Source organism: Garra rufa, chromosome 7, assembly GCF_049309525.1.
Source record: "Garra rufa chromosome 7, GarRuf1.0, whole genome shotgun sequence".
Classification (NCBI taxonomy): Eukaryota; Metazoa; Chordata; class Actinopteri; order Cypriniformes; family Cyprinidae; genus Garra; species Garra rufa.
The window spans coordinates 9,609,060-9,632,938 of NC_133367.1; the positions used below are offsets into that span (position 1 = coordinate 9,609,060).

General features: G+C 32.5%; 1 protein-coding gene across 1 annotated transcript in view; it reads right to left on the minus strand.

Moving 5' to 3' along the window:
- dstyk (dual serine/threonine and tyrosine protein kinase) overlaps window positions 1-23,623 on the minus strand; it is a 40,898-nt gene extending 17,275 nt beyond the window's left edge. The window contains exons 1-4 of the mRNA XM_073844053.1: window positions 22,961-23,623; window positions 10,536-10,939; window positions 2,292-2,762; window positions 114-309 (exon numbers count right to left, since the gene is read on the minus strand). Coding sequence (XP_073700154.1) covers window positions 114-309; window positions 2,292-2,762; window positions 10,536-10,939; window positions 22,961-23,138 — 1,249 coding nt within the window. The 5' untranslated portion in view covers window positions 23,139-23,623. The remainder of the gene's footprint in view (window positions 1-113; window positions 310-2,291; window positions 2,763-10,535; window positions 10,940-22,960) is intronic.
- Window positions 23,624-23,879: the final 256 nt, after the last annotated feature.

Sequence of the window (23,879 nt, forward strand, 5' to 3'; positions counted from 1 at the left end):
ACTCAAACTAAACTAAAAAATAATTATAAAATGTAAAACCAACCAAAAATAAACCCTATTAAATCAATAAAATGAACATAAAAACAGAAAGAAGTATTTGAAGTGTCTCTGACCGGTGAAGTTGAGGTTGGCGGCGTCCTCCAGGAGCTGCTCCTTCATGCTGCTGAGCGTCTCCACGATCATCTCCTTCATCTCCTCCTGCTTGCGGTTAGCGATGGCCATCAGAGAACTGAAGAGCTCTCCCTCCTTCTCTCGAGTGTACTCCAGACGCCGAGGAGTGATCTGAAGATCCCGCTGCATGTCGAACGCCTGCAGAACAGCAGAAACACTTGACTACTTTTAATTCAGATTCTATTTAAGCTGCTTATTCTTCATTCAAATTTCTGAACTACTGCTTCTGTACTACGCTACTCCTCCAACAGTTTTCATGCTAGAACCACCAAACTCAGTCCAGACCTTCAGACCTGATCCGACTTAGTGTGCTCTATCTTTGTAGACTGATCCGGCTTGTGGTTTTCATAAACCACACTATCAAAACCACTAAAAATCCCATAGACTTACATTGAGGAAATGTTCAAATGAGCCAACACTATTCAAACTCCAACTGACAAAATTCAAACTCCAACTGTCAAAATTCAAACTCCGACTGTCAAAATTCAAACTCCAACTGTCAAAATTCAAACTCCGACTGTCAAAATTCAAACTCCAACTGTCAAAATTCAAACTCCAACTGTCAAAATTCAAACTCCGACTGTCAAAATTCAAACTCCAACTGACAAAATTCAAACTTAAACTCCCAGAATCCCTTGACACTCAAACTTCCCTTCTATCTAATCATGCTAACAACATGCTAATAACATGCTATTCATGCTAGTAACATGCTAATCACGCTAGAATCAAGCTAGTAAACTTAATAATCATGCTAGTAACATGCCAATCATACTAACAGCATGCTATTAACTTGCTAATCATGCTAGTAACATGTTAACAACATGCTCGTACCTTGCAAATCATGCTAGCAACATGGTAACCATACTAGTAACATGCTAGTTACTTATAAATCATGCTAGAAACATGTAAGCAAACATGCTAGTAACTTGCAAATAAAGCTAGAAACATGCTAGCAACATCCTAATCATGCTAACAACATGCTAATCGTGCTAGAAACATGTCAGTAACTTGCTATCATGCTAATACCTTGCTAGTTACTTATTATTCATGCTAATACCATGCTACTAACTTGTTAATCTTGCTAACAACGTGCTAGCAACTTCCTAATCATGTTAGTATTTTGCTATTAACTTGCTAATCATGCTAACATGCTAGTAACTTGTTAATCATGTTAGAAACATATTAGTTAATTGCAAATCATGCTAGTAACAAACTACTAACTTGCTAATTATGCTAACAACATGCTATCAACTTGCAAATCATGCTAGTAACATGATAGTGACATGTTAATCATGCTAGAAAAATACTAACAACTTGCTAATCATGTTAAAACATGTCAACAACATGCTAATCTTGCTTACATGTTAATAGCTTGCTAATCATGCTAGTAACATACTACTAACTTGCTAATCATGCTAACAAATGCTAGTAAAATAATATTAACATGCTAATTGTTAAAAACATGCTAGCAACATGTTAAAACAGGCAAGCAACTTGCTAATCATGTTAAAAACATGCTAGAAATATACTAGCAACTTTGCTAATCATGCTAGTAACTTGCAAATCATGCAAGAAACACGCTAGTGACATGCAAATCATGCTAGTAACAAACTCCTAACTTGCTAATTATGCTAACAACATGCTAGTAACATGCTAACAACATGTTAATAATGCTAGAAAAATACTAACAACTTGCTAATCATGTTAAAACATGTCAACAACATGCTAACTTGGTTACATGTTAGTAGCTTGTATATCATGCTAGTAACATACTACTAACTTGCTAATCATGCTAACAAATGCTAGTAGAATAATACTAAGATGTTAATTATGTTAACAACATGCTAACCATGCTAAAACAGGCAAGCAACCTGCTAATCATGTTAAAAACATGCTAGGAATATACTAGCAACTTTGCTAATCATGCTAGTAACTTGCAAATCATGCTAGAAACACGCTAGTGACAAGCTAATCATGTTAGCAACACGCTAGTCATGCTAGCAACATGCTAATAACATGCTAATCATGCTAGCAATATGCTAGTGACATGAAACTTTTTAAACCTCTTCAAACGTTTCGATCTGCTTTAGCTGATGACGATGAGTTTTCTGAGGAGTCACCTGGTTGATGAAGAGGTCGAGGCAGCGGCAGTGTACGGCGTTGAGCAGATTGGCGGCCTCCACCTGTTGGCTCTGGAGCAGCTGTCGAGTGAAGGGCAGGAGGACGCGCTGCAGCCGCTCCAGACTCTCCGCCAGAGCGCTCTGCATTCTCCCGGGCGTCTGAGCCGGAGCCCCGCAGGCGCAGTTTCCCGCCGCTCCGGCGATGAGCTCCAGAGACAGCAGCTGCCTGTAGAGGGCGCCGCGGGTCGATTCGGGAGACGAGGGGTCGGGCGGCCCGCCGGGAATCCGGACGAAGCAGACGGGGAACGGCAGCGTCTCGCGCACCTTCTGCAGGTCGCTCACCTGCTCTGTGCTCAGCGCGTCCTTGCTGACGGCGTAGAGGATGATGGGAAGGATGGCGCGCTTGCAGTCCTCCAGAGCCTCCTCCACCGGCTGAACGCCGCCACACGGGACCACCATGATCTTCACCTCCTGAACACAACACCTTGCTTTATTAGTACAATCACCTAAATATTGGGATAAATCATGCAATATTTCATATCCGTCAAATAAAATTTAAGTAGCATTCACTAAAATTAATTAATATGAATATTAATGCATTATTTTGAATTATGACTAATTAATTATACATATAAAATAGCTAAATATTGAATTCTATTTGAATATTTGGTCAATTAAATGGTGAATGGTGAAGTAAATTTTAACTTTTGCTAAATGAAGTAGTCAATATTTTGATCAATTACAATGCAATGTTTGCCAGCTTAAACTGATTAAAATTAATGATTTTGACATTATGAGATACTGACTAAAGCCAAACATATCAGTGATTAAACAATTACAATATCAAACTCATGTGTGTCAATTTACTACATTTAATATATATTCTTTGGCAGTTTAATACTGAATTATAATAATTACATTTTATTTCAGGAGATCTGATGCTCACATCAAAAACATCCTCTTTTTTGTAATATAAATAAAAATATAAAAGTACAATACGTTTGGTGAATTAAATATTTGGTAAATTAAAAAGTAAATTTGAATCATTTGTCAACTGAATTTTCAATATTTGGTCAATAACATTTTAATATTTATTTGGTCAATTTTTTTTTTGATCAATTAAATTTGGTTAATAATTGTAATATTTATCTGGTCAATACAATCGTAATATCTGGTCAATTAAATTTTAATATTTATTTTGTAATATTAATTTCAATATTTATTTGGTCAATAAAGGGTTAATATTTAGTCAATTGTATATTTTATATATTTATCTGGTCAATTAAATTTGGTTAATTAAATTTTCATATTTATTTAGTTAATTACATAGTCAATAACATTTTAATATTTGGCCGATTAAATAGTCAATTAGAGTTTAATATTCTGTCAATTCAATTTAGTCAATAAATTTTTTGTATTTTGTCGATTAAATTAGGCAATTTATTTTTAATATTTAGTCAATTAAATTTCAATATTTATCTGGTCAATTAAATTTGGTTAATTAAACTAATACTTATTTGGGTCAATAAAATTCTGTCAATACATTTTAATATTCAGTAAATTGAATATAGTCAATTAATTTTTATTATTTAGTCAAAAAAAATTTAATATTTATCTGGTCAATTAAATTTGATATTTATTTAATTAATTAAATTGTCAATTAAATCTTAATATTTGGAATATTAAATTTGGTTTTGTAAGTTAAGATGCAATTTGCAACAATTTTTTTATAAAACTGCCTAAAATAAATGATTATTGCTTGACAAAAGACATTTGTACATGTTTTTGTTCTGACACATAAAAATATAAAATATATATATATACACAATTAATATAATTTATATCAATGAATAAATGAAATGACGAAATACTGACAAAAGAAGAAAAATATTCTTTCAATTATGACTAAATAAATAAATAAAACAAAAAGTAGTGTCAAAACATGCCAAAAAAAATAATACTAAATTACTCAACTTTCATATGCTTTTCAACCAATTAATATTTATGATATTTCCAGACATATTTGGTTACTATATAAAAAGGGTAAACAATTACTTTTAGATTTATTAATATTAATGTTTTTTATATTTATTTATTGCATTTTCTATAGCAAATGTATTAATTCCAGAGGTGTGATTTATTTTGTCTGAGCATGGAAACCCTGATTTTACTGCTAAATCATTGTGTCTTGTGTAGGTGAGGAGTGTTTCTCCTGATAAAGCAGTGCGTTCCTCTGGGAATCTGTTCAAGAAACATTAGCGCCGGCGGGTCAAAGTTCGGCTGTGTGATTAATCCGCAGCGGGCGCGTCAGAGCGAGAATAAAGAGCGCTAGCACACCAGCACAATAGAGTCAGTCAGCGCCGTCTCTGACACAAGAGCCACAGAGCGCTGGAGTCTCTCTGGAACAAACCCATCAGACCTGAGACCAACAAAGATCCGATTCAAACACATCAAACATGCCAACATGTGTGCGCGCTTTAGCAGGAATTTCACCGGCCGCCGTCAGCGTACGCTCCGGGACCCGCGCTAATTAACGCCTCCACGCTAACGTGAGCGCGCCGACCCAAAACAGCAGCGCTTCATTTGAGAGCAGACGTGATTCTAGCAGCTGTGTGCGACCGCAAACATCAGCCAACTAACACAACACACGCTCTAAACCACAAGACCCTGACTGAGAAAAACAGACTGATTCAAAACTGATCTCAAACCAGTCTGAAACTGATCAGAGTTTGATTGCAGATTGACCCAAGTGTTTTTAGACCAATTGGAGTCTGATTAGCAGCTGGTCCAAGACTGAGTCTGATTCGGGGCTCATCTCACTTTGACCGCAGTGATAAGTCTGATTTACACCCAATGCAGGACTTTAATGAGTCTGATGCAAAACTGGTTTGACTCTGATTTAATTCGCATCCAAGAATTTGGCCTGAATTTGATCTGAAACTGATCTGAGTTTGATAGCAGACTGCTCTGAGTGTTTTTAGACTAACTGGAGTCTGAACTGATCCGAGACTGAGTCTGATCTGAGGCTGCCCAGACTTTAAATGAAGTGATCTGAGTCTGATTTTCAGCCAATCCACGACTTTAATGAGTCTGATGCAAAACTGTTTTGACTCTGATTCAAGACCGATCTGAAATCAATTTGAGTCACACTAATCTGAGTCTGATTTGACTGATCTGAAAGTGACCAAAGTGTGATACCAGACTTTTCTAAGATTTAGACTAGTTGGAATCTGATTTGGAACTGATCTTCGAATGAACGTGATCCAAGACTGATTTGCATTTGACCAAAGTGTGACCTGCATCAGAGACTGATTCAAGATGGATCTGAAACTGATCAGAGTTTGATTGCAGATTGACCCAAGTGTTTTTAGACCAATTGGAGTCTGATTAGCAGCTGGTCCAAGACTGAGTCTGATTCGGGGCTCATCTCACTTTGACTGTAGTGATAAGTCTGATTTACACCCAATGCGGGACTTTAATGAGTCTGATGCAAAACTGGTTTGACTCTGATTTAATTCGCATCCAAGTATTTGGTCTGAATTTGATCTGAAACTGATCTGAGTTTGATAGCAGTGTGTTTTTAGACTAACTGGAGTCTGAACTGATCGGAGACCGAGTCTGAGTCTTTAAATGAAGCGATCTGAGTCTGATTTTCAGCCAATCCATGACTTTAATGAGTCTGATGCAAAACTGGTTTGACTCTGATTTAATTCGCATCCAAGTATTTGGTCTGAATTTGATCTGAAACTGATCTGAGTTTGATAGCAGTGTGTTTTTAGACTAACTGGAGTCTGAACTGATCCAAGACTGAGTCTGATCTGAGGCTGACTTTAAATGAAGTGATCTGAGTCTGATTTTCAGCCAATCCATGACTTTAATGAGTCTGATGCAAAACTGGTTTCACTCTGATTCAAGACCGATCTGAAATCAATTTGAGTCACACTGATCTGAGTCTGATTTGACTGATCTGAAAGTGACCAAAGTGTGATACCAGACTTTTCTAAGATTTAGACTAGTTGGAATCTGATTTGGAACTGATCTTCGAATGAACGTGATCCAAGACTGATTTGCATTTGACCAAAGTGTGACCTGCATCAGAGACTGATTCAAGATGGATCTGAAACTGATCAGAGTTTGATTGCAGATTGACCCCAAGTGTTTTTAGACCAATTGGAGTCTGATTTGCAACTGGTCCAACTGGAGTCTGATTTAAGGCTACTTTGACTGAACTGAAGAGTCTGATTATCAGCCAAATTCAGGACCTTAATGAGCAAAACTGATTAGTTGCATCCAAGAAATAGTTTGATTCAAGATAGATCTGAAACCAATTTAAGCCTGATTTCACCCTGATCGGAGTCTGATTTGAAACTAATCAGAGTGAGATACCAGACTTTTAGACTAGTGGGATTCTGATTTGGAACTGATCCTCAATTGACTGTGATTCAATGTGATTCAAGACAGATCTGAAACTAATCTAAATCTGATCAAAGTCTGGTCTGAATTTGGATCTGAGTGTTTTTAGACTAACTGGAGTCTGATCTGATCCAAGACTGAGTCTGACTGAAATGATCTGAGTCTGATTTTCAGCCAATCCATGACTGAGTCTGATGCAAAACTGTTTTGACTCAGATTCAAGACCGATCTGAAACCAATTTGAGTCTGATCTCACACTGACCTGAGTCTGATTTGTTTGATCTCAAAGTGACCAGAGTCTAATTCCAGACGTTTCTATGAGTTTTAGACTAGTTGGAATCTGATTTTGGCACTGATCTTAGATTGAACGTGATCCAAGACTGATTTGCATTTGACCAAAGTGTGACCTGCATCAGAGACTGATTCAAGATGGATCTGAAACTAATCTGAGTCTGGTCTAAAACTGATCAGAGTTTCAATGCAGACAGATCTGAGTGTTTTTAGACTGATTTGCAACTGGTCCAAGTCTGATTTAAGATTACTTTGACTGAACTGAAGAGTCTGATTTTCAGCCAATCCAGGACCTTCATGAGCAAAACTGGTTTGTTGCATCCAAGACATAGTTTGATTCAAGATAGATCTAAAACCAATTTGAGTCGGATTTCACACTGATCAGAGTGTGATACCAGACTAATGTGACTTTGACCAAAGGTCTGACCTGTGTAAGAGTCTGATTCAATACAGATCTGGAACAATCTGAGCAGAATCAGAGTCTGATCTTAAGTTGATCTATGATTTGACATTAATCTGAAACTGATCAGAGTTTAATACCAGACTGACCTGAGTGTTTTAGACTAATGGAATCGGATTTGTAACAGATCTAAAATGGTCTGATTTGCAGCCAATCCAAGACCTTAATGAGTCTGATGTGAAACTAATTTGACTCTGATTTTAGTTCTATCCAAGGCAAAGTCTGATTCAAGACAAATTCAATCCCAATTTGGACTGATTTTAAAAGGATTTTGATACCAGTTTGAAACCAGACTGTTTTAAGTTTATTAGACCGATTAAGAGTCTGTCTGATCTGAAACTAAGTCTGATTTGGGACTGATCTAAGTCTGATTTGCAACTAGTCCAAGACCTTAATGAGTCTGATGCAAAACTAATTGATTTGAGTGCCATCCGAGGCCAAGTCTGATTCAAAACAGATTTACAAGCCAATTGGTGTATCAGAATTAGATGTGAATCTGACCTTAATCTGATCTGTTTTTAGTCTAGATGGAGTCTGATTAGCAACTGATTCAAAGCAGAGTGATTTGCGACCCATCAAAGATTGATTTCAAGACTTTGAGTCTGATGAGGAACCTGACTCTTTTTAGACTGACTGAAGTCTGACTGATCTGAGTCTGATTTGCGACTCATCCAACACTTTTAGTCTGACACAAAACTGATTTGACTCTCATTTGAGTCCCATCTGAAGCAGAGTCTGATTTCAAACTGATCAGAGGTTGGCCGCAAACCGATCTAAGTATTTTTACAGTATTTAGAGTCTGATTTGTGGCCTTAATGAGTCTCTGACTTGAGTCCCTAGACAGATCTAAAACCAATCTGAGTCAGCTTAGAGTCTGATCTCACACTGATCGAAGTCTCATTTGACACTAATCTAAAACCGATTGGTTTAATAGCAAACTGAGTGTTTAGACAAACTGAAGCTGAATTAAAACTTATCTTTGGCCAAAGTGACCCGAGTCTGATTTGCAACCAATCTAAGACCTTAATGAATCTGATGTGAAACTGATTTGACTCTGATTTGATTTTGACAGCAGACTGAGACTGATCTAAGTCTGATTTGCGACTGATCCAACACTTTGAGTCGGACACAAAACTGATTTGACTCTCATTTGAGTCCTATCTGAGGTTGAGTCTGATTTCAAACTGATCGGAGGTTGGCCGTAAACTGATCTGAGTATTTATTACAGTAATCAGAGTCTGATTTGTAACTGATCCAAGGCTTTAATGAGTCTGATGCAATTTGACTCTGATTTGAGCCCCAAGATAGATCTGAAACCAATCTGAGTCAGATCTCACACTGATCGAAGTCTCACTTGACACTAATCTAAAACCGATCGGTTTAATAGCAAACTGTGTTTAGACAAACTGAAACTGAATTGAAACTGATCTGACTTTGACCAAAGTGACCCGAGTCTGATTTGCAACTGATCTAAGACCTTGATGAGTCTGATTTGACTGTGATTTGATTTTGACAGCAGACTGAGACTGATTCAAGTCTGATTTGCGACAGATCCAAGACTTTGAGTCTGACGCAAAAGTGATCTGACTCTCATTTGAGCCCTATCTGAAGTTGAGTCTGATTTCAAAATGATCGGAGGTTGGCCGTAAACTGATCTGAGCATTTTTACAGTAATCAGAGTCTGATTTGGAACTGATCCAAGATCTTAATAAGTCTGATGCGATTTGACTCTGATTTGAGTCCCAAGATAGATCTAAAACCAATCTAAGTCAGATCAGAGTCTGATCTCAAACTGATCGAAGTCTCATTCGACATTAATCTAAAACCGATCGCAAGCTGTGTTTAGACAAACTGAAACTGATCTGACTTTGACGAAAGTGACCTGAGTCTGATGTGAAACTGATTTGACTCTGATTTGATTTTGACAGCAGACTGAGACTGATCTAAGTCTGATTTGCGACACATCCAACACTTTGAGTCGGACACAAAACTGATTTGACTCTCATTTGAGTCCTATCTGAGGTTGAGTCCGATTTCAAACCGGTCGGAGGATGGCTGCAAACTGATCTGAGTCTGATTTGGAACTGATCCAAGGCTTTAATGAGTCTGATGCAATTTGACTCTGATTTGAGTCCCAAGATAGATCTGAAACCAATCTGAGTCAGATCAGAGTCTGATCTCAAACTGATCGAAGTCTCAATTGACATTAATCTAAAACCGATCGGTTTAATAGCAAACTGTGTTTAGACAAACTGAAACTGATCTGACTTTGATGTGAAACTGATTTGACTCTGATTTAATTCTGACACCAGACTGAGACTGATCTAAGTTTGATTTGCCAATTCAGACTCTTTTCAGTTATGAAAACAAACAAACCAATTTGACTCTGATTTGAGTTCTATCCAAGGCCCAGTCTGATTCAAGACAAATTTAATCTTAAAGTGATCTAAACTCAAACTGATCAGTTTGATACCAGACTGATATGAGTTTATTTACATTGATCTCAGTCTGATTTGCGACTGATCCAAGACTTTATTGAGTCTGGCGCAAAACTGATTTGACTCTGTTTTGATTTTTGGTTTAGAGTCTGATGTGTGACTGACTCAAGATCTCGGTTTGACTTATTAGACCTGGAGTCTCATCGTGATTCAAAACAGATTTCATCTGAAACTGTTCCGAGTTCACCAGAGTTTGTTAGTCTAATCAGAACGTGATCCGCCACTGACTCTAATTCGCCTCTAATCTAAGAGATCTAAACCAGCCCCAACACTGAGCCCAATTCAGACTCTTTTCAGTCATGAAAACAAACAAGCGAATGAAAGAAAGGAATTCAGCTATGACTGAACACACTAAGTATTTATAGGAGGCTCGCGGGACACAGTATTCCCGTCTCCATAGAGACACACATCAGCATGGCAGAAACTAGTGTGCTTTTTTTCCCACTGCTGGTCATGTGAAGTGCACCAGACCCACAGAGCAGGGTTACATAAACACCAGCTGAGAGATGAGAGAAGAGAAACTGACTGATGTTCCTGCACAAACTCATCGAGAGAAACGGTGCGAACCCCGCCGCCCCTGACCTGCAGCAGCGCGTGATGGAGCGTGATCTCCAGCTCGGCCAATCGCTGCGCCGGATCCTCGCACTCCTGGATCTCCAGGTCCTCGAGCGGCACCGTGTCCCAGCGTCCGCAGTGGGCCGCCAGCTGATGCACCAGCTCGTACTGTCCCGGTAACGCCAGGCTCAAGCGCGTCTGACGGCCGTGTGTGAAGCACAGCTTCCTCCTCCTGCAGGCTCCGCCCTCCGGACCACAGGCCCCGCCCATCTCCGAGCCCAGGGGGAGGAGCCTCTCTCCCAGCAGGCAGTTGAGGAGCTGGTACCGAGCAGAACAGTCCTGGCCCAGGATGAGGATGTAGGGGGCGCTACCCACAACATTCTGCAGATAGTCCTCCTCGTGACGCGGCAGAGAGATGCAGCTGAGCTGACCTGAGACACCGAGACAAATAAAGACACATATACGTTAAATATTGGAAACTTTGAGCTCGGATTGGGCTTCAAAACACAACATAATTCGCAATATTACAATATAATACAAACTTTACTGATAAAACCAAGGCTGAAGTGTCTCTTTGACCACACAAGCAATACAAAATACACAAACTATACATCAAAAACGTCAAAAAAAGTATAACTTTACCATTATACTTTATTCAAATTAGAACGTTAAAAAACTTGAAATTAAAGAAATGTTAGTGAAAATTAAATCTAATATAAAAAACAATTGTGCAAAACTGATACAAAAATCCGCTTGTTGCCAAAAAAATTACAAAAAAATAAATAAATAAAACATAAAATATTCAGAAATATAGTGAATAACTAAAAAATTAATATATAAATAATGTGTACACTTTTTTGTTTTTATAAAAATGAAATTTTTATAATTTATGATTTTTTTGTTTTTTTGGGGGGACCAATACAAAATGCAAAAAAAAAATAAAAAAAAATAAATAAAAAAAATTTAAAATATTGCTGGTTAATGTTATAAAGTACATTTTTTATTTTTACAATGGTTGTTTGGTTGAAATGCAGTGATAAATTTACCTTTTTTAAAGCCAATTTTAAAAGAAAATACATAAATATTTAGAATTATAGTAAATAACCAAAAAATAAATACAAAGTATAAAAATATATATATATATTTTTTTTTTTTACTAAAAATACAAGTTATATATATTTAATTATTTATTTATTTATTTTGGGGGGACCAAACTGGTGAATGCTTCGATTTACTGGAAAAACTACTGAATAAAATACAAAAAAAAAATTAAAATAAATAATATTGCTGGTAAGTGTTCTATAAGTACATTTTTAGTCTTTTACAATGGCTGTTTGGTTGAAATTCAGTGAAACACTTTTTTAGGCCAATTTTCAAAGAAAATACCTAAATATTTCGAATTATACTTAATAACTAAAAAATAAATAAATGAAGTATAAAAAATGTAAAAATGTTTTAGCAAAAATAGAAAGTTTTATCATTTATTTTATGAATTGTACATTTTTTGGGGGGGACCAAACTGGTGAATGCTTTGTTTTAATTTGAAAAAACTACCAATTAAAAAGAAAAAATAACAAAAAAAAAATATTGCTGGTAAATGTTATACAAGTACATTTATATTTTATATTTATTTTTTTAATAAAACATCTTTACATTTTAAATGTATATTTTTACTAAAACATTTTGCATTTTCTCTGAAAATAAAGTGTCAAATTTTAGTCACTGTAAAAGATTTGAAAATATTAAAGAAGTAAAACACAGTCAAACGTATTTTTCAAATAAGTAATTTTCACACTGTTTTTCATTGAATGAATGAAAAGAAAAATCACATTTAAACATTTACATTCATACATACATAACATTTAACAGCAATATTTATATGTAGATTTTACTTTTACTTTTTTTTTTCACTCATTTTTATTTTAATATTCTATTGAGTTGATTTACTGTACTTCTGTAATTTTCTAAACACTGGCCTTTGTTTTATTTAGTAGATATCCCAATAAAACACAACATCCACCAGTTTGGCCCCCCCCCAAAAATTTTTTTATACATTTATTTTTTATATTTTATTTACTTTTTAATATTTACTTTTTTTTTAATTTACTATAATTCTGAATATTTATGTATTTTCTTTGAAAATTGGCGTAAAAAGGTCAATTTTTCACTGCATTTCAAATGCTCTTTTGTTTTACGGAATGTGCGTTGGTTTCTATGGCAATGCCGTTACGTTGTTATTCCAACGCTAAAAACAACAATAACAGCAATAAAGTTTGCAATATAGATGCTGTCTTGCGATATGACAATGTTGCCGTCGCGTTGGATTATATTTCGTCTTCTAAAGCAGCGGCAGAAACGCAAGAACCTGGAATGTGTGACTTTACATTTACGTTTTACGTGCCATGAAAAGGTGAAAAAGCATCGCCAAATCCGATCTGACCGGTCAGACTGAAACGGATTTCCAGAAATCCGATTTGAATAGGATTCCAAATCACATACGAATGTGGCTCGAAACGGATTTGACCAAATCGGATTTCATGTAGTTCGTTGCTGTTCAGACTACCTAAATGTGATTCAATCGGATTTGCATACAAATCGGATTTGGCGTGACAGTCTGAATGAGGCTACTGAGTCTCAAGGGATTCTGGGAGTTTAAATTTGAATTTTGAAAGTTGGAGTTTGAATTTTGACAGTTGGAGTTTAAATTTTGAAAGCTGGAGTTTGAATTTTGAAAGCTAGAGTTTGAATTTTGACAGTTGGAGTTTGAATTTTGAAAGCTGGAGTTTGAATTTTGACAGTTGGAGTTTGAATAGTGTTGGCTCATTTGAACATTCCCTCAGTGTAAATCTATGGGATTGTGATGATTGTTAATCTTCAATTTGATGAAAACTATAAGTGGGATCAGTCTAAAAAGATAGAGCACACTAAGTCAGATCAGTCTGCAGATCTGGCCTGAGTTTGGTGGTTCTAGCACGAAAGCTCTAGGAGGAGTAGCGTTCAGAAAAGTGTATGTGAAGTAGGTGAGTGGGCTGTGCTGGCGAGAGCAGGGTTGTTTGTAAAGTGAGGACAGAAAAACAAGCGCAGAGCAGCAGTAGTATCAGTCGCAGTGACAGCGTTAGCGGTGTCTGTGTATCCTGAGGCCTGCATCTCATGACCGTCTCTGAGCCGTTCACAGAGCCGCCAGTCATTGGGGTTATTATTAGGAAGTGCTCATAATCCCAGTGCCGCTGCTGAGTCACTGCCTTATACAACAGACCCGCTCTCAGTGTAATCCGGCCCGCACGCTAACAACACACATTCACTCAACGCTAGCACTGAACACACGTCAGTACAGCTACAGCTGCCAGAACAAACCAAAAACACATGCTTTTAGCATACAGAGCTGCTCAATGGCAATTAAATGACACATATTTGAATGTTTCAACAAAAGTGCGCCAAAAATAAATACAATTATAAATTTGAATGTTTTATAGTATTTAACGCTGCTAGTTTTCAGTTAAACGGTTAACAATTAATTTGCGCAATTTTGCAGTTAAAATAAAGTTATATACGAATATAAATGATTTTAAAGTCACTTAATTGCAGTGAAGTAATTATAAACGAAACTGCACAAAAAACAAGTAAAATTAAATATTTGAATGTTTTGTTGCATTTAATTTCGCAAAATAATTTGTAATGAAATTGTGTAAAAAGTTAATAAAATAATATAGAGTATATGCATGTTTTGTAGCATTTAATGTCGTTAAAATGCAGTTGAATAATTAGTAACGAAACTGCGCAAAAAACAAACTTTATTCGCATGTTTTGTTACATTTTAAAGTTGCTCTTCTTCAGTTAACTAATCAGCAATGAAACTGCACAGAAATAAATGAAATGATATATGAATGTTGTGTATAATTTCAAGTTGCTAAATTGCACTTAAACAATCAGCATCAAAATTGCGACAAAAAAAAAAGATAAAATAAAATTATATATTTGAATGTTTGCTCATTTGCAGTTAAAAAATTTGCTTCAAAATCTTGTTTTGTAAAGCCGTTTATCCACAGCTAGGGTTGCAAAGAGCTGAAAAAAAAAAAAAAAAAAAAAAAAAAAAAAAAACCTACGGAAAATTTTCAAAACTTTACCAAATTTTCTGAATGTTTAGAAAAACGCTGGAATGCTTCTGGACATTTACTGGAATTTTTTTTACCTCTTTGCAAAACAATTTGCAGCTAGATAAAAAAAGTTTGTCTAACTAAGTTACAAAGTTTAATACATTTAAAAAGTTTTACAGTTTTCAGTCTGAAATACTTTTACAAGCTTAATCATGATAGCAACTTGCTAATCATGTTGGAAACATGCTAGAAACTTGCGAATCATGCTAGAGTTATGGTAGCAACATGCTAGTAACTTGCTAATATGCTAGAATAATGCTAGTAACTTGTTAATCATTCTAACAACATGATAGTAACTTGCTAATCATGCAAGAATCATGTTAGCAACACGCTAATCACGTTGAAAACATAAAATTAACTTGTTCGGCATGCTAACAACAAGCTTAATCATGATAGAAACTTGCTAATCATGTTGGAAACATGCTAGAAACTTGCGAATCATGCTAGAGTTATGGTAGCAACATGCTAGTAACATGCAAACCATGATAGAAACATACTAGCAATATGTTTATCATCTTAACAACATGCTAGTAACTTGCTAATCATGCTAGAAACATGCTAGCGACTTGCTAATCGTGCTAGAAAAATGCTAGTGACTTGCTAATCATTCTTGCAACATGATAGTAACTTGCTAATCATGCTAGAAACATGCTAGCGACTTGCTAATCATTCTAACAACATGATAGTAACTTGCTAATCATGCTAGCAACTTGCAAATCATGTTATTAGCATGTTCTATCTATCTCTGACAGATTGTATTGCCTTCAAAATATTCAAACTGTAAGCTTTTAAAACTACTTTAAACCTCAAAGTATTTCAGACTGACAACCATCAAACTTTTTCAAACTTTCAGGTCCAGCTTTTTTCAAGCAAACTTAAAGATTGTCTTGATGAACGCTTTTATCTAGTTTATCAATAATTCCAGCATCAAAGACTCAGATGTTGTTTACAGCAGACGTGCAGGACGTGTGTTCACATGAGTCTGGTGAGGGGCGTGGCCAGAGCCTCCCGCTGTGCCCTGATTGGCCAGAACCTGCCTGAGGGCCAGACGAGCTGCGACAGGTCTGAGGAGCGGGACTCGCATCCTGTAAATCACTGCAGATCTGGTCAAACACAAACACACAAACACGGCTAGGGAAAGGGCAGGGGTCATGCGAGAGGGGTCAAAGGTCACGGTGTGATGCCGTGAGAGCGCTGTGAGACGTCATTGAGTCTGACATTAGGTTTGATCAATGCACTAACAACGATTGCACTGAGAAACCAGAGGAAACTTGCGTCACAACGAGCAAAACTCCTTTTGTTAGCGGGAAGAGGACGAAAACCGCACCTACACACACACACACACACACACACACACACACACACACACACACACACACACTCATCAAAGTAACTGACAAGACTGCTCATATTTCTGACACTAACTCATGATTTCTCCACTTCACACTCAAAATGTGTTCAAATTACATTAAAAAAATTACATAATGCAACAGAGTCATAAAGCAGGTTTGCTTTTTTAATGTCAAATATATTTTCTGATTTTTGTGGTTTGATCTGGTGGCGATACATGAGTGTGTGTGTGAGAGAGAGTGTGTGTAAGTGTGTGTGTCCTCATTAAAGCACTGTTGAGTGTTTAGTTCTCGGCTTGAGTTGAATGTGACTCTGTTCACGGATGTTAAGCCGCTTATTTCTGCACTAAATCCTGTTTGAGACATTTTCTGCTGTTAACACTAAACCTGCTGCTGGACAAACACACGCAGAAACATAAAACACACAGCATTGCTCAACCGATAACCGATATCTCGAACCGATATTCACACTTTCATATACTGCTTATTCGTCATTTGATATCAGATCTACTGATGATTGACTTGATTTGTTGTGTATTTGAAGATTAAAACTCAACCATAGAATTTAAGTCACTTAATAAATCATTAAATGATCTTATTTGTATTAAAAACTTTATAAATATCAGCCACTTCTTCCAATGTTGTTATTACTGACGTAACCTAAAATGATTAAAAACTGTATTAAAGCTAAAATAAAACTTAGAATAAATTAAAAATTAACTGAAAAATTAAGCTAAATGGAAGTATTTATTTAAAAATGTACTGAATAGAAAATTAAAGCTTAATATAAATATTTAAAAGAAGTATAACAAAAGTACTAAAAAAACCTTCAAAATACTACAATAAGTACTTTAATAGTATATAAAAAATACTTTTTTGTATGACTCAGAAATGTGTGACTTAATTATTAGAGAGCAAAAATATGCATATTTAGAGAGGTAATATTTAACTAAATATAAAAATTTCAAATACATAAATAAATGAAAATATTTATTTAAAAAAATATTGAATAGAAAATTAAGACTTTTTAATTACAATGTTAAAAGAAGTATAACAAAAGTAAAAAACAAAAAACAAAACTATAAAATAGTATACAAACAGTACCGATAACCGATATCTCTAACCGATATTCACACTTTCATAAACTGATTATTAGTCATTTGATATCAATTCAAATTTTTTAAAAATTCTCCAAATTATTTAAAACTGATTTTGTATTTGAAATAAAGCTAAAATAAATATTGGCATAAAAAACTTAATAATTTAATAATATATTATACATTTAATAAATAATATATTAATATAATAAATAAATAAAGGTGTGAAGGTAAAGTACTAAATTTACCAAAGCTACATCGGAAATAAAAATAAGTTTGTAAGCTAAATGGAAATATTTATTTATAAGTATTTATAGAATACAACATTTCAAGACTTAATACACATTTAATTACAATTTTAAAAAGCTATAACAAAAGTATAAAAAAAAAACATTTTATATTTTTTAAATATTACAATAAGTTTTACAAAAGTATATGACTCATAAATGTGTGACTTAATTATTAGAGAGCAAAAATATGCATATTTAGAGAGGTAACATTAAATATCGGTAATATTTAACTACACATATAACAAAATATAACAGTTTTTAAATGCATAAATAATGAAACTTCAAGACTTATTATAAATATTTAATTACAGTTTTAAAAGAAGTATAACAAAAGTACAAAAAAAAAAACTCAAAATATTACAATACTATAATAGTATATAAACAGTACCGATAACCGATATCTCGAACCGATATTCACACTTTCATACTTTCATATTAGTCATTTGATATCAGATCTACTGATGATTGACTTGATTCGTTGTGTATTTAAAGATTAAAACCTCAACCACAGTAAGTAACTTAATCGTTAAATGATCTTACTTTTATTAAAAACTTTAAAATAAAGCTGAAACAAAACTTGGAATAAACATTTATTTAAAAAATTACAATTAAAATTAACTGGGGATAAATAAAGTTGCAAAGGTAAAGTATTAAATTTATCAAAACTACATCTGAAAAAATACGTTTGTAAGCTAAATAGAAAACTTATTTAGAAGAATTTATAGAATACAACATTAAAGATTTAAAGACTAAATATAAATATTTAATTTCAATTTTAAAAAACTATAAAATATTAGAATATAAACAGTACTTAAATATTCTTTTTTTTTTACATTTTGGAAATGTGTTGCTTAATTATTTGATTGACTCTAAAAATTCAAATGCATAAACAACAAATTAAAATATTTAAACATTTATTGAATAGAACATTTCAAGACTCAATACAAATACTTAATTACAATTTTAAAAGAAGTATAATAAAAAAAATCTAAATATTACAATACTATAATAGTATATAAACAGTACCGATATCTCACACTTTCATACACTGATTATTAGTCATCTGATGACAAAATTGACTCTATTTGTTGTGTGTTGAAGAATAAAAACATACCACAGCATTTAAGTAACTTAATAAATTGTTAAATAATCTTATTTTTATTAAAAATGTTACAAGTATCTGCTGTTTCTTCCAATGTTGTTATTATTAACAAACTAAAACGATAAAAACTGTAATAAAGCTAAAATAAAACTTGGAATAAAAATGTATTTTAAAAAAATTATTAAAAATTAACTGGAAAAAAATAAAATAAAATAAAATTGTGAAGGTGAAATACTAAATTTACCAAAACTACATCTGAAATAAAAATAAGTTTGTAAGCTAAATGGAAATATTTATTTATAAAAATTTATAGAATAGAACATTTGAAGACCTTGTAAATATTTAATTACAATTTTAAATAACAGTTTTTAAATGCATAAATATATTTTTTAATGTATTGAATAGAACATTTCAAGACTTAATATAAATATTTTTTATATTATATAATTTCAATTTTAAAAGAAGTATAAAAACTTAAAAAAAATATTACAATAAGTACTATAATAGTATATAAACAATACTTAAATAATTATATATATTTTGTACGACAACGCCGATAACGGCCCACCACTAATATATAAACGTTTAAATACAATTTGAAAGGAAGTATAACAAAATAACAGATAACCGATATTTCTAACCGATATTCACAATTTCATAGATTTTAATTTAGCTTGTATATTTTCAGGGTATGTTTTAGTGCTTTTAATCAAAATATACAACAAAACTGAACTGAATATATAACAAAATATAATTTTTTAAATGCATAAATAACAATACTACATTTTTTTCTAACTGCACACTTGCTTTGACTTATTATTGTCATTTAATTATTTATTTTGTTATTTTCAATATTATTTTAGCATTAATTATGATTTTAAAAATGTATTTACAGTTTTAAAAAAATATTTATATTATAGCATTTATTCATATTTTAATTTAGCTTGTATATGTATATTTTCAGGGTTAAGTTTTAGTGCTTTTAATCAAAATAAACAACAAAACTGAACTGAATATATTATAATACTTTTTTTAAAAGCATTTTTTGTATTGTAGTCACTTTCATTTATTATTTTTCATTTTAATATTGCTTTAGCATTCATTTTAACATTAATTTAGCTTTTAGTGTGTCAAATAAATTTTTTATATTTACAGGTTTAAGTTTTAGTGCTTTATACTTTACAACAAAACTAAACTGAATGTAACAAAATAAAAAAAATAAATGCATAAATATCAATACATCATGCTTTTTTGTCATTAATCATTTTAAATATTACTTTAGCATTATTTAGTTTTAAAAGTTTTTAAAAAAAGTATTTATTGATAATAACTGAATAACAAAATATATATTTTTTTTAATGCAAAAATAACAATTACACATTTTTTTATAATTGCAGACTTAATTTCATGTATTATTGTTGCTTAATTTATATTTATTTAATTATTTTTAATATTATTTTAGCATAAAATATAGTTCAAAATTGTATTTAATGTTTTAAAAACGCATTTCTTACAATAATCTTACTTCTTATCTTATTTTTTTATATATATATTTTTTTATTTTATTTTAGCATTACAGTTTTAAAAAGTTTTTTTTAGTTATAGAAAAATATTTACATTATAGCATTTATTCATATTTTAATTTAGCTTGTATATGTATATTTTCAGGGTTAAGTTTTAGTGCTTTTAATCAAAATAAACAACAAAACTGAACTGAATATATTATAATACTTTTTTTAAAAGCATTTTTTGTATTGTAGTCACTTTCATTTATTATTTTTCATTTTAATATTGCTTTAGCATTCATTTTAACATTAATTTAGCTTTTAGTGTGTCAAATAAATTTTTTATATTTACAGGTTTAAGTTTTAGTGCTTTATACTTTACAACAAAACTAAACTGAATGTAACAAAATAAAAAAAATAAATGCATAAATATCAATACATCATGCTTTTTTGTCATTAATCATTTTAAATATTACTTTAGCATTATTTAGTTTTAAAAGTTTTTAAAAAAAGTATTTATTGATAATAACTGAATAACAAAATATATATTTTTTTTAATGCAAAAATAACAATTACACATTTTTTTATAATTGCAGACTTAATTTCATGTATTATTGTTGCTTAATTTATATTTATTTAATTATTTTTAATATTATTTTAGCATAAAATATAGTTCAAAATTGTATTTAATGTTTTAAAAACGCATTTCTTACAATAATCTTACTTCTTATCTTATTTTTTTATATATATATTTTTTTATTTTATTTTAGCATTACAGTTTTAAAAAGTTTTTTTTAGTTATAGAAAAATATTTACATTATAGCATTTATTCATATTTTAATTTAGCTTGTGTTTTTATGTGTTCAGGTTTAAGTTTTAGTGCTTCTAATCAAATATACAACAAAACTGAACTGAATATATATCAAAATATAATTTTTAAATGCAAAAATAACAATATTTTTTTTTTAATTGCAGACTTACTTTCTCTTATTATTGTCACTTGATTTCTATTTATTTTATTAATTTAATATGATTTTATTGGTAATATTAACATTTTAGCATTTATTCATATTTTAATTTAGCTTGCATATGTATATTTTCAGGGTATGTTTTAGTGCTTTTAACCAAATATACAACAAAACTGAACTGAATATATAAAAAAATACAAATTTTTAAATGCATAAATAACAATACAATATGTTTTTTGTATTGTAGTCAGTTTAATTTATTATTTATCATTTTTAATATTACTTTAGCATTAATTTTAGCGTTGATTTAGCTTGTATTTTTATATTTTCAGGTTTAGGTTTAGTGTTTTTAACCAAAATATACAACAAAACTGAACTGAATATATAACAAAATATATATTTTTAAATGCATAAATAACAATAACACATTTTTTTAATCGCAGACTTACTTTCACTTATTACTGTCACTTAATCTCTATTTATTTAATTATTTTTAATATTATGTTAGCATGAAATACAGTTTAAAAATTGTATTTAATGTTTTAAAAATTTATTTGCATTTTAGCATTTATTCATATTTTAATTTAGCTTGTATATTTATATTTTCAGGTTTAAGTTTTAGTGCTTTTAACCAAATATACAACAAAACTGAACTGAATATATTACAAAATACACATTTATAAATGCATAAACAACAATACAATATGTTTTTTTGTATTGTAGTCAGTTTAATTTATTATTTATCATTTTTAATATTACTTTAGCATTAATTTTAGCATTGATTTAGCTTGTATTTTTATATTTTCAGGTTTAGGTTTAGTGTTTTTAACCAAAATATACAACAAAACTGAACTGAATATTTAACAAAATATTTTTTTTAAATGCATAAATAACAATAACACTTTTTTTTTAATCGCAGACTTACTTTCACTTATTACTGTCACTTAATCTCTATTTATTTAATTATTTTTAATATTATGTAAGCATGAAATACCGTTTTAAAATTGTATTTAATGTTTTAAAAAATTATTTGCATTTTAGCATTTATTCATATTTTAATTTAGCTTGTATATTTATATTTTCAGGTTTAAGTTTTAGTGCTTTTATCCAAATATACAACAAAACTGAACTGAATATATAACAAAATACAAATTTTTAAATGCATTAATGACAATTCAATGTTTTTTTGTATTGTAGTCAGTTTAATTTATTATTTATCATTTTTAATATTATTTTAGCATTAATTTTAGCATTGATTTAGCTTGTATTTTTATATTTTCAGGTTTAAATTTTAGTGCTTTTGATCAAATATACAACAAAACTGAACTGAATATAACAAAATGCACATTTTTAAATGCATAAATAACAATACATCATGCTTTTTTTGTATTGTAGTCATTTTCACTTATTACAAAATCATTTTTAATATTAAATGTATTCATTGGTAATATTAACATTTTAGCATTTATTCATATTTTAATTTAGCTTGTATTTTTATATTTTCAGGTTTAAGTTTTAGTGCTTTTAACCAAATATACAACAAAACTGAACTGAATATATAACAAAATACAAATTTTTAAATGCATAAACAACAATACAATATGTTTTTTTGTATTGTAGTCAGTTTACTTTATTATTTATCATTTTAAATATTACTTTAGCATTAATTTTAGCATTGATTTAGCTTGTATTTTTATATTTCCAGGTTTAAATTTTAGTGCTTTTGATCAAATATACAACAAAACACTTTTTTTTTCTAATCACAGACTTACTTTCACTTATTATTGTCACTTAATCTCTATCTATTTAATTATTTTTATTGTTATTTTAGCATGAAATAACAGTTTTAAAACTGTATTTTTAGTTTTAAAAATGTGTATTTGCATTTCAGCATTTATTCCTATTTTAATTTAGCTGGTATCTTCATTAGGTTAGAATAGTAGTGTGTGTGGTGCACCGGTGTGAAGGTGTGAGGATCGAGTCTCACCTGTGTCCAGTCCTCCAGAAGGTCCTCCGCAGGTGTTGCTGTGGTTCTGTCGGATCTCCCTGAAGAAGGCGAGGGTCTCCTTGAGGTTCTTCTTGAGGAAGATGTTGTGTTTGTTGTAGTGGCTGAAGGCTCGGGTCAGATCTCTGACCAGCGGGCTGTTCTTCTGCGGGTTCTCCATCCTGATCCTGGAGCGAGACCCAGAGCGCGCGCGCCCGACTCACATATCCATCCGAACGCGCGGGGACGCGCCCGCTGATTCTGCAGAGGCCCGGATCTCCTCAGAACCGACAACAACAACAACAACAGCAGCCAGCGGTGTGTGTGTGTGTGTGTGTGTGTGTGTGTGTCAGTGCATCAACACACACTAACACACACACATTCACTCTCTCAGTCACACACGCGACAGCCTCCTCCCGTTAACGCCAGACTCGACGGATGCGGTTCGGATCGGCAACACACACACACTCGAGCGGACCGGAGGCCGAACCGGGTCGCTGCTTGAGCTCGGCGGCTGTTCAGCGGTGTTGTCCCTCCGCGTTTGAGCTCCTATCATCGATAATCCCGGTGTTTGCGTCGCTTCGCGTCGGGAATGTTTCACTTTTCAGCCCAGATACGGGAGTTTTGCGCTGCCAGCCGCCGCCGCTGTCCGTCCATTTGGCGAGAGCGACGCTCGGTGGGCGGGGCCACACTGGTGCATTCTGGGAAATGCAGTCCGCGCAGCGTCGCTAGCGTAAACATGTAAACAAATTACGTGCTAGAGGAAAAAAAATAACTAATATTAATCAGCTTACTCAGTTGATTGATTACATTAATGCTTTCGAACATTCTGTGTATTACAATTTTTGTCAAATGTTACGTTTAAACCATTATTTAACGAAATACGCGCTAATTTGCTCATTTCTAGTAGAAAAAGTCACAC